The sequence below is a fragment of the Lates calcarifer genome, linkage group LG4 (assembly GCF_001640805.2).
Source record: "Lates calcarifer isolate ASB-BC8 linkage group LG4, TLL_Latcal_v3, whole genome shotgun sequence".
NCBI lineage: Eukaryota > Metazoa > Chordata > Actinopteri > Centropomidae > Lates > Lates calcarifer.
The window spans coordinates 7713221-7725256 of record NC_066836.1 but is presented as its reverse complement, the minus strand read 5'-3'; the positions used below and the strand labels follow the sequence as shown (position 1 = coordinate 7725256).

The window sequence follows — 12036 nt, the reverse complement described above, 5'->3', positions numbered from 1 at the left end:
TCCTGCTTTTGTGTTCAGACTGCATGACTCCCATTCTACCATCACTAAAAACAGAGTTCAAATATATCACGAGTATTTGAGAATTGAAACAATAAGGCTACTTACTTCTTTGACAGTGGTTCTGCGTCCAGCAGCGTTCACTGAAGTGTCCGTTGATGGTTGTTGTCAGGCAGGTGGTCTTTCCGACAGCCGCCCCGGGGCACACGTCTCCGCACTCTCGGTCGTTCTTGTTGGCCATGATGTAGTTGTCCTCCACTGAGTCCAGGATCTTGGACCAGTCCAGAGTGGAGAGATAGCAGAGGTCCGGGTTCTTCTCGATTCTCACGGCTCCTCGGGTTATGTTCATCAAGCTATGGAGGCCGATCTCTCGCAGCTGGAGCATCTCAAACACCACCAGGGCGTAGTTGAAGAACAAGTTGTTGCCTCTGATGACTGTGAGGTTGGGGAAGAGATCGCTGAGACTCTCCAGGCCGTACACCCTGAAGAGCAACAGATAGTCTGTGACCACCGTCAGCTTGGGAAAACTGAGGCCCCGAAAATCCTCTGGCTTGGTCCTGAACATGAGTAAGATCTTCAGGTGGCCTTCGATCACAGTGCAGTTCTCGAGCGTCTGCAGGTTGGTCACATTGTTCCGGATGTCCTTGCTTGGACAAACTGAAAGGACAGGAAAGAAGGGACACAGGTTATTAAGAAACTTGGCACATTCACTTACAAATCAAGTAATAACAAGGCTCAAACAATATTGCGTGGAAAGTGTACAGTAAATTCTTATGGGTAACCAAACAGTATTGCATCATGAATAGGAAATATTATGAGTCTTGGACGTGAACAACAACAAAAAAATCCCAAAAACAATTTATCTGGTGCAGTTGTCAGATTACAACAGCTGAACGTGACTGATGGGTTAAGCAAGACGTCTGCTCTATAAACTGGAAAAACAGGGTTGAAGAAGTCAGACACAGTTGCATGGAGAAGAAAAAAATTAGATCTTTTGGTAATTAGAGGAAATATTTCTCTGAAAAATATGTGGTTATGTCTCTGCCTTTGATGAAGACCAGACCATCTTCACTGACATTTTGTTTAGCAACCACATATCTGGCAGCGAGCCACTGTCAAATATGGAGCGCTGTCATCGGAGTGAGGCCATGCTCATCCTTAGTTACGCTGAGTTGATTTGTGGAGTTGCTTCTGTAACTCGAGACCATAAAAAACATTAGCTAATGCATTAAAAATATTTGTCTGTGAGGGGAATTGAAGCACTTGTGTATTGCAACAGTAGTAGATTAGTGGCTTTGACACATGATCTGGTTTGATGAGAAATTCCTGAACTATGCTGTTGTGCAGGCAGGTTACATTTCCACCGTCTCAGTCATTTCAAATTCTACTGTATCACAATGACACAGTGTAAGTGATGAATATATGGCTGCAGCTTAAGGGGGGTTTTCACATCAGGGACCCCGACCCAGATCTGAGTACACTTGCATGATTAGTGTGAACTAATGTGTGAAAACAACTGTGTGAGAACAGAGAAATGGACTGCTACTTAGAATGTGTAATGTAGTGTTCACTACTTCCTCTTTTTCTTTGTGTTTATTGGTGAATCGCAAACCAACTTGGATCACACCACCACCAACTTTAGATACCCAAAGTCGATGCACAACATGTACTTGCGTTCAGAATAGTACTAATGTAAACGCTGACCAGTGAGGGATTAATGAGGAGTGACAATCCTACCTTAAGGTACCTTAATCGTACCTAAGATTATTTATCTGCCAATTATTTGTTCAAGCAATGCCTTTAAATTGCTTTTTTTGTTCAACTAACAGTAAAAATCTTATTAATATTTGTGACTTTTTTGCTTGCTAAATAACTTCAGCAATCAACTGATCATTCACTAGTTGATCAGTTTTCTTTCAAGCAACTAACTGATTAGTCAACTAATGATTTCAGCTCTAGATGAATGTAGATAATGCAGAGCAGTGATCTTGAAACCTTCTGCAATATATATCAAACACGATTACACTCAGGGGGGAGAGCTCACAGTAATGAGGATTTCCTCGGCTCTCTCCTCTGGAAAACATCCAACCTCCTCAACATATGCTTTGTGTGACATAACACAGTAATTGATAATAAAAACGTTTTCCTTTACAGGTGCATCGTGGAACATTCCAGCCCCAGTTTTACAGTTCACAAGTCATAGGTGCAGCTGGAGGTGGTGTGCTGCCTGGTGAGAGGACTGTATTTGTTTACCAAGCGACCCACCACTGAGATGGGCGCATCAGGCCAACTGGTCAGCCATGTGGGGAGGAGGTATAACAGCTAGGCATGCACCTCTTTATGGCAGCAGCTCATTTTACACTTTCTGTTGCATAACAGTACAAGACAACTGACACACAGACAGACAGACAGACAGACACACACACACACACACACACACACACACACACACACACACACACAGAATGTCAAAACACTGAGAGTCCAAACAACAAGCTTTTCACTCCATGACCTTAACTTTGCAGCAATTAACTAGAGTTCAACCTACAACTTTTTAGGCTTGTAAAAATGCATGGGTTTAAACTGCAGCCTCTTAAAAGCAGCTTGGCTCATTAAAAAGTAATTTTTTCTCTTTAAACTGGTTAGCGAGACGATCCACAGCTCTCTTTGTAGTCTCAGGAGAATTGCCGAATTGTAAGCATGAATGGCATGCCGCAGACTTGTACTTTCAACACATCCACATCCAAATGAAACATTTCCTATCAAACTGACGGTAACTGCCAACAAATGAAGCCTAAAGTAGATCCATCAAGGAACACATTTACAACTACAAAGAGCCTTCCACTTTCTCACACAAGACCCCACACACAGTCAAACAAAAGTGTGTAATGAACAAAGATGCTGGCAGCGAACAATATGAGGGGACAGTAGTCACAGTAAAGTCAACCTGCAGAGTACTGAGTGACCCTGTGGAGAAGGCGAATCATCGCAGGGCGGTGAGTCCAGGCTCCTATCAGTGTACACTTTCAGCCAGGCCAGTATTTTTAGCACCACATTCCCAATTGAGAATCTAATACACTCCGGCCGTACCGATAGTGGCTCACATTGGAAACTGGAACATGGCAGCCCTGGTGTGTAAGTGAGGAATTTTAGAGCGGCAGCAAGAGGACAAACTGGCTGCAGTGAATTCTCCATGTGTGAACACTTAGTTTAGGAACAAAACTTTGGCAGAAGTTGGAACTTTCTTGGAAAACAAGAAAAAAAAACACACACACAATTTTTTGTTGTTGTAGAGTAAGGCACTGAAACTCAGTCCATGACAACATGACATAACTCGAGCAACACAAACCAGGTGTGTCCCTGAATTCAAAAGCTCCCTGTATTGTTGAGAAAGAGGGAATAAAAAGTGGTAGACATTACAAAGGTTTCTACAGCAACCAGGCTGGCTCCAGCTCTCTATACATCAGCTACTTTGAACCTGGCAGCCAAATGCAGCAACAGTGCTCTGAACTGTCAATTAGAATCATTAGAGGGGCAGATTTCTATTGACCGACGCCATTAGATTCTATCCATCTCTATCGCTGCCCTGCTCCTCTGAGACAGATGAACTTTTAAGGTTAATTAAAAAAGAGCAGTATAATGGTTTGCCATTTGAGCAACACTGTGAGCAAAGAAAAATCTGTTAATAATAACAACACGGATGTCGACCAGACAGGGAGGGAGCTTAGAATCAAAGTTTAAAAGGTTAGGTTATGGTTTGTCTTTTCATCATAGGTAACAGATCACATTAATGCAACAAAACCAACAATTAATTCATCCTAATAACAAGCAAAGTTGATTTGTGGAGAGTGCTTTAGGGATGCCAAAGAAATGTATTAGAGTGAAGCACTTTATTGTGGACCTTGGAAATGATAGTTTAGCACAACAATGCAAACTTGATGTCCTTTAATTAGATGTTTGTGGAGCTTTCAGCCATGTAACAGAGTCTTCATCAGAGGTGAAGCCAGCAGAGATGACGAGTCCTGAAAATACTGTCGATCAAATCACAATAGCTACAGAGCTCACACTGTCAACCTATACATCTCCATTATCCTCTTTCCACCAATGCAAACCAAACTGCTAGTTCTGGGCTTGTGATAGTACTGGTTTGGAGTTGGCTCAACCTGGGAGCCTTCTAAGAAAAACTGATTTGCTTTTCCACAGGCTAGGCACCACAGAGGCCGCGTCATTATGTCACTCCACACGTAAATACAGACGTCTCTGCTTTCCCAGCAACATTAATGCCAAGAACAACAACAACAATGGTGGACTACATTGTTTCTTTACAAGTGTAGCTCCTGGCTTTGCAAGCTTACACTATTGTCGAAGTATGACAAGTCGAATGTTTGCTTCTCTTTTAAAAACACTTTTTCAAAAATGGCGGTCACAAAGTTTTACTTGGTCTTGTTGGTCACGATAATCCCACCCCCAGCCCCTAACATAGGGAGTTCTTGGTTCTAGACCAGCCAAAGTGTTGGTGCCACTCTCGAACCAGTTTCCTGGCTGAGTCGATTCTTTGGCTGATGATACACGGTCTTCCAAGAGATTACTTTTCAGCAAGATATGCTGCTGGTTTTGCTCTCTTCAAGTGATTTTCTGATAATCATTAAAAAATAAAATAACACAGCATTATCCTTTAATTTGTAATTAAAATACAATCTGTGTGTCTGTATATCCTATCTAGATAAGGGAAAATGCACCTTATTTCAAAGTATAAACGTATGCAGCCAGATGATCGTGGATCCAGTCATCTGAGGGTGAACTGGTTTCGATTGTGATCAGAGCACAAGCACAGTCAACCAGGTGTGAAGGAAAATCCATACATCTTAATCACATTGGAGAAACACAATTCGTCCACGAGACGAAAATGTCAACCGACAGCTGACTTCTGTGACCTAGCTTACGCAATTTCCATGTCACGAGCTTATACCACAATGCAGACGCGCTGTAAACAAGACCACATATTTCACATCAAAGGTATATGCAACGCCAATAACAACATGCCTGATAATAAATCCACACAGATACAATTATAAATGCCTGATGTAAATCATGTCTAGGTCAAGGCATGGTCCTAAATTTAAATCAACATGTACTCAACCATAACTCTGAAGTGCTGAGTTAACACAGAACAGAAATACCAAACATATCTATGCTAAAGGGAGTCTGGACACTCTGAGCTTCACCATCTGTCCACTGTGTGCTCATGGGCATAATGTACAAATCCATGATGCTTTCTCTGCAGCTGCAAGCATCAACAGGCACAGACGCTTCTGATCTTGTAAGTGAAGGAGGTGGATGTGGAAATGGGGGTGGGGGGCTACAGGTTGTTAGACTTGGTGGTGTATATTATCGCTGGGCCTCACAGAGAACTGAGGCCTCAATAAGCATGCAGCACAAACACTCAGCGATTGCAACACTTCCCTTTTCAAGGTTTCGCTGCTCTCTTGTTTTCCAACCTAGGCTAAAAACTAACCGCACATCCACAAAATGCCGAGGTCACCGAGATACATTCACTGTTTCCAAACTGACGTGATGTAATCCACTTTACGAAGGGTTGTTAAGCCTAATCATTACACAATTTTAAGGTATACTGTAAACAACTTTTCAATGCTTCTCTTCTGAACTGGAGAAATAACAACACAGCACAAAACAACACTCCTGTTTTAAAGGTAGCAGCAAAGTCAGCTGTTTTGCCTCAGAGCTATGTTTAATAAGTCAGCATACAAGACTTTAACTTTGAAAGGCTCTTGGCTGCAATTATAGTTAATTAAGAGAGGTTTGCCAGCTTTTCAACTGCACTGGATTAGACATTACAGCAGTTAAGAGAGTGACATTACTACAACTCAGAGATACAACCTTCTTGGGAAAGGGTCAAGGCCAACAGTATGGACTCTCCTATAAATGTCTTATAAGCAGGTGCAGGGGTATACTGGGTCATCAAATGTGCCAGCTGTGTGGTAGGGGTGACATGGCAAGCACAGCACATTAACAATAAAACACAGTACAACAGACCAGGGAATAAAATTAAACCAAAGCAATTCAAGCCCGAGCCTTTAAATAGAGTGCAATTGAGTAAAAGAGGGAGCCTATAAAACCACAGAGTTCCCTCTTGGGATTGTGTGATGTGTATCCTGTGGATAAATGGCTCTGAACCAAAGATCATTTGGTGATTCAGTTGCCCACCAGCTGCCCTTGCTTACACAGTATTCCCTTTGCTGGTTAGCAAGACAATCCATTGTATATAAAAATAAAAATCAGAAGCCTATCATTTTTTTCCTTCATTTCAAATTTAGGACATCTGTTACTTTGAAAACTCTGTGAGACAGCAGAGTAATTTGACACTAAAATGGCAAGTGTCATGCTGAAACAGCTAGCACAATTCTCAATTCACAGGCTGCATCAGGATACACACTGGCCCTTTTAAAAACCTTTAAATTTGCGTGGACATTAAGGACAGCGTTGGCAGTGGGGTAACCATTACCGCTAATGTGTGACAGCACAATAATAAGCACATTTCCTTTTGACAGGAGCACAGTGTCTGACACAACAAGGCTTGCTTGTCAGTCTGTGTGGCCAAGGTGAGAGAGTGCAGGTGTGCCAGATTACTCAATTTTCAAGCTGTATATAATTTTCAAACGCAAACCTGTCAACCAGGATTAAACGGCCATTGTTGAGGGTGACAAGTGCAAAAATCATTCTATTGTGTTCATGTCAAACATGACTTTGGTACTCGAGTCAGCAGCGGCAGTGTGTGTGTGTGTGTGTGTGTGTGTGTGTGTGTGTGTGTGTGTGTGTGTGTAGTGTTTCTGTGTGAGTGTTTTTCTGGAGAGGTGGTTGGGAGGTGACAGTTTCATCACCTTACAATTGCTCTCCTTGTTGGGAGACGTAAGTCAAGGGCGCCAGGTCGCCTACAAGACCTGCTCTGGCCAGAGTGGTGCTCAACAACAGGCTGCCGCTGGCTTTGTGGCGAGCCCCTGCTGCTTGAGAAAGTGCTGTGTTATTGTCACAGTGCAAAAATACGTTGCAGTCTGACAACCAAACCACCTGAGACCTCAGCACACAACCTGAGGTGAACCAAGATAGACAAGTCTGTGGGTCTTTTGTTTTGCCATTACACCCAAGTCAGAGCTAAGCTTTAGTTTTTTTTAAAGAATAAATAAGTAACGATGATATTTGAAAAGCCCAGAAAGTCGTTAAAAAACATTTAGTGTTGTTCTGAAGGCATTTCTAGAATCGATAAAGCAACAAAAAAGATTTTTAACTCATTTCCAAAGTTGCATTTGTTTCTAATCCAGGTAGATGTAAGGGACATAGGACATTTTGTGATGATATTATGTGGCATCAGTAAAGACAAATAGAACTGATGATAAAACTTTTGGATTGAGTTAACTTTAGAGCTAATACAACAAATATTTCCACCGTGAGCTCATAGTGTGAGAGGTCAAACGGGGCAGCATTCAATACAAAATGCTAGTAATAAAAGACACATTAGAATATATCACGTACCATAAATATGAAAGATAAGCTAAAAATAATATTCCTTGTAATGAGAGATGTTTGAAAATCAGAAATCAAAAAACCTAAACATCTTACAATTCTCAAAACACCCTAAATAATTACAAAGATGACCATTAACTAAAAACAAAATGTACCTTAGAGTGTCAGAGCTTTTCCACTGAAGAGGCAAACAGCCTCAAGACACAGCCGCACAGTCGAAAAGTCAAATAATGTTTTTAAATTTTGCATAACATTGTACAAACTAAGCACAGACATGTTATTTCTAGCTAACATCTTTGTTGAAAAACACTGGTGCAACTTGAGAAAAAGGTTGGAAATATTTCTCATCCTGTAGTAGATTATTATTTTTACATCAAGATCATCAGAGGAGTCTTTCAGAGGATTTCAGAGACACCTTCAGAACAGAAGTCAGTGTCCTTAAACAACTACTATTGGGTCTTTCAAAGGCCACTTATTATTAGTAGTTATTTTTTGGGAAAAACTGAGAAGTATAATGTTGCTAAATGAGAAGCCCAAACATGAGACACATATGCGGTTACATGGACGCACGGGCTCTAACATTTTCAACTGCCAGTGGATGCTAAATAAACTTATATAATAATAATTAACACTGCCACTAAATATAAGCTTCCATTATTAGGTGAAACTTTTCCATCAAGCTGAGCTGGACGCCAACCAACGAGCAGCTCAGAAGATTTCCTGACTCCGACACTGGTCAGTCCAGCTTATGAAATCGGCCAGTGTGAGGCCCAGGTTCCACTCTTCCCTTCTGTGGTTCACCCTCAAGTCTGAGAGGAGGGGAGGAGGGGGTGAGGGGGTGGGAGGTGGGTTGAGAGAGAGGCTGCAGTGCAATTACACAACTCCCTTTTGATTTATGTCTTAAAAATTCTCGCTCAAACTGGTTTAATGACATCGCTCCATTCGCCCCTTGCTGAAATCTGATGAAAGGTGAGACAGTCTGTGCTTTTCTTTTCCTTCACAGTGCCTCTTAAAGTCCAACCACTGCCATGTACTGTAGTAGTACTGTGAGCTACCTGGAGCTACATACCATGTGTACATACAGAGGACAAACTTCCTACACTGAAGGAGGAGGAGCTCCTGTTAATTTCTGACATAACTTTTTTTTGTTGTGCTAGTGTCAGGATTATTGTAAGACAACACAAACTCCCAAGCTGTTTTTTTCCTCAAAGAACAGAATAGAAAAATGAATGGATTAACACATTAGATCAATTATTATATTTACAGAGTGATAACAGTATAAAAGCATCTGTGTAAGACTTTGCATTTTGTGCCTCAGAATTAAAGCAGTGTATCAGGACATACTCTCTCCTTAATTGCAATGAGTTGACCGATCAGAGGAGAATTACTCACCAACTATTAATAGTTGTCATCAAATTTCTAGGTTCCAGTTTCTCAAATGTGACAATTTGCTGTTTTTCTTGGTTACAAATTGTAATAAATTGGATCTTTTATGGATCTGGATGGTTACTCAGTCAAAAACAAATCTACAAATAAATAGCAGATTAATCAATATTGAAAACGGTTATTAGTTACAGCCCCTCTTTTAAGCATCATATCAATACCAACTCTGCTTTCGTTTGATTTAACTGCACAACAGCTACTTTTAATCAATATCTGGGAGGACATTTCACTGTATAATACTCAAAACAGAATAATGACAGATGGACTAAACACAAGCCAAAAGTCTTCCAACTTAGCAAAGCCAAGTACTATTTCAAAACATTGTACAGCCCAGACAGTTAAGGAACCACAGGAGGAGCTGTTTATAGAGAAATGACACCTATAAATCACACTTAACCTCTGCTGAATCATACTCTTTGATAAAATAAAAAAACATTTCCAGATATATGGCAAAATATATGGGTTATGTCACATTTATCAGACTGGTCTTTAAAAAATCATACTTACAGTAAAGCTGTTAAAACAAGCATTCATCCCACAGGTTTGCTATACATTTCCTTCTCTAACCAATATTTGTTTAAAATAAAAGACTACAACAGTGTAAAGCAGTGCAGTGCCTGCAGTCGCTGTGGTGTCTGAGAAATGGGAAAATGTCTCCGGGTGATTACAAATGTGTTCATTCATTCCTATCACCTGGGCTTGTTAGCTGGTGAATATAAAGGGATTGTCAGGAGCTGTAAAGAGGGCTTATTGTTACATTCCTGCACTGACCACAGCTACAAGCCAAGGTTTTCCTCTCTACAATAACAACAACCAATTAATTCTTCTTAAATTCTCAGACTACTTACTTATTTGGGACAAAACATTTTGTTTACAGTTCCTGCAGACTCAAATGGCAGATAAGTGTTAACCTTTGTCCCTTCAATGCAGTGACTGCCTACAACTTGCTGCCTACGTGCTTTTTTTTCTTCAAATAACCATCACTAAGAAAACAAAATAATCTGTGTGAAAAAACAGCAGCAGGGTGTCTGCACAGCTCATTAATTAGTATTTCTCAGCAGATTACTTCTTTATTTAGTCAATTTAATTCATTTGGAAGTTGCATACAGTTTAGAATGTGTGTATAGTGTTACTTAATAATTACTCGTACAGTTGTTTTGCTCCTAAATGTCTATAAGTCTCTATCGAAATACAGAAAAGGAATTAATTCGTTTAATCAATTTTCCCATTATCTTTACACAAAAAAGGAATGTGTGAATATCTTAGATTTGAGTGTTGCTGCTCAACTGCAGACAGAAAATTGCGCAATATTTGACACAGTCAGACTTTTATTTTTTATAAAATATGAGCTTCTGCAGAAGAAGCTGTTTGTCTGTAAATTTACCATTTCTGGGTCCTTGGCACTGCCTAATTTCTGTTTTCTTGACAAGCAGTTGTTCGATGCAAGCAGCCACATATTAAGACAATTCTGCACAATTAAAATGGTTAATGTTAGATATGATAAAAGCGTGATAAATTATTGTTTAACTTACCCTCTCCAGTCGCTCGATGACAGCTCATCAAAAAGCAGACAGCGGTCAAAACAAAACACAAAGTCCGGAGACACATCACTGACTCGGGATAAGACACCATCCAGCACCAGTCCGGGTCAAATATACAATAATCCTTGGCGGGGGGATAGGGTGGGGGGCAGTTCAAAACTGGAGGAGAAATACCTTCAGGAAATTGGTTTTGTTTTGCGGCGTGGGCCAACAGGTAAACAAAAATAAATAAAAGACATCCCGGAAGATGGGCGGAGAATCGAGTCCAACGTGTTCAGTCAAACACAAGCTAACGCTGCTAAAGTTAGCCACCTCATGGAAAAGCACCGTCAACACACACCAGCACAGGACACGAGTGTTCTTTACTGTGTCTTATATGCACAGGCTAATTAAATTGGCCCGGTTGAGTTTGTTCGTGTATGAAAAAAAGAGCAAAAAAACACTGACTTGCTGGGTCGAGCAGAAGCTAACGTTAGTGCTAGCTAGCTGCAGCTAGCCTAGCCTAGCCAAGCCTAGCCTGGCTCCACCACTCCAATCCAGGCCACAAGCGAAGTTTGCGCTGCTTTTCACCAAAACCTCCTTCAATTAATTTCAACTTTAAGAAATCTCACGCACACCCACACCGCTGTAATGCATATTCCTTTTACAAAAACAGAAAATCTGCATGCGCGGAAATCGGTGTAAAAGCGACCCTTAACTTAATTCAGAAGGTTTTAGGAGCCGTTTGCTGCTGACTCGGTAGGTTGTGGCATGCGTGGCGTAACGTTAGCGTGTCTTTCGTAAAAAAAAATCTTCCAAGTCCTCCAGTGAGCACAAAACACTGCAGCCTACTTATGTTACTTTTTTCTTTCTTTTTTTTGCTTGTGAAATAAGGTGTTTTTCGTCGGGCAGCTCGTTCCCCCCGAAACGACAAGTCCTGCTCAGTCAGTGCAGAGATTTCAGTAAGACTCTCTGGAAAGCTGACAGACTTCGTCGTGGCTCAGCAGCACTCGACTCCCCTTTTTTATTATTTTTTATTATTATTTAGGGAATTAAAAAAAATATTCACATGCTCCAAGTTGCGTTCAAGCTCCGCACAGCTGTCCGGTACGACGCCCAAGCATGTATCAGAAAGAGAGAAAATGTATGAGATAAAGTTTTCTAGTTTTTTTTTTTTTTTTTTCTCTTTTTCTTCTTCCACAGACAGAGGTAGATTGTATAGTCTCCCAGGTCCTGTAGGATCCCCCTTCTTCCCAGCCTCTCCGCCAGTAAACAAACCCTGCCAGTGAGCCAGATGGGCTTCAGGGGAAATACGGACTGGAGCTTATTGGATTACACAACAAAGTGATCCCACTGTCAGGTGGTGAAAAAAAACAAAAAAACAGAAATACAGTTACTCTTACCAGTTATTCATTGTGTAAAGTCAAGTCCGTTTATTCATAGAGCACATTTAGAAACAACAAACCAAAGTGCTTTACAGAGAGATTAAATTATGGGATTATTTAACTGATGATCACAGTCAGAAAAAAACGTTCAA

The 12036-nt window shown here is 40.8% G+C and overlaps 1 protein-coding gene across 1 annotated transcript in view; it reads right to left on the bottom strand.

Moving 5' to 3' along the window:
• insra (insulin receptor a) overlaps positions 1-11794 on the bottom strand; it is a 53053-nt gene extending 41259 nt beyond the window's left edge. Inside the window, exons 1-2 of the mRNA XM_018677846.2 lie at positions 10512-11794; positions 106-654 (exon numbers count right to left, since the gene is read on the bottom strand). Coding sequence (XP_018533362.1) covers positions 106-654; positions 10512-10611 — 649 coding nt within the window. The 5' untranslated portion in view covers positions 10612-11794. The remainder of the gene's footprint in view (positions 1-105; positions 655-10511) is intronic.
• Positions 11795-12036: the final 242 nt, after the last annotated feature.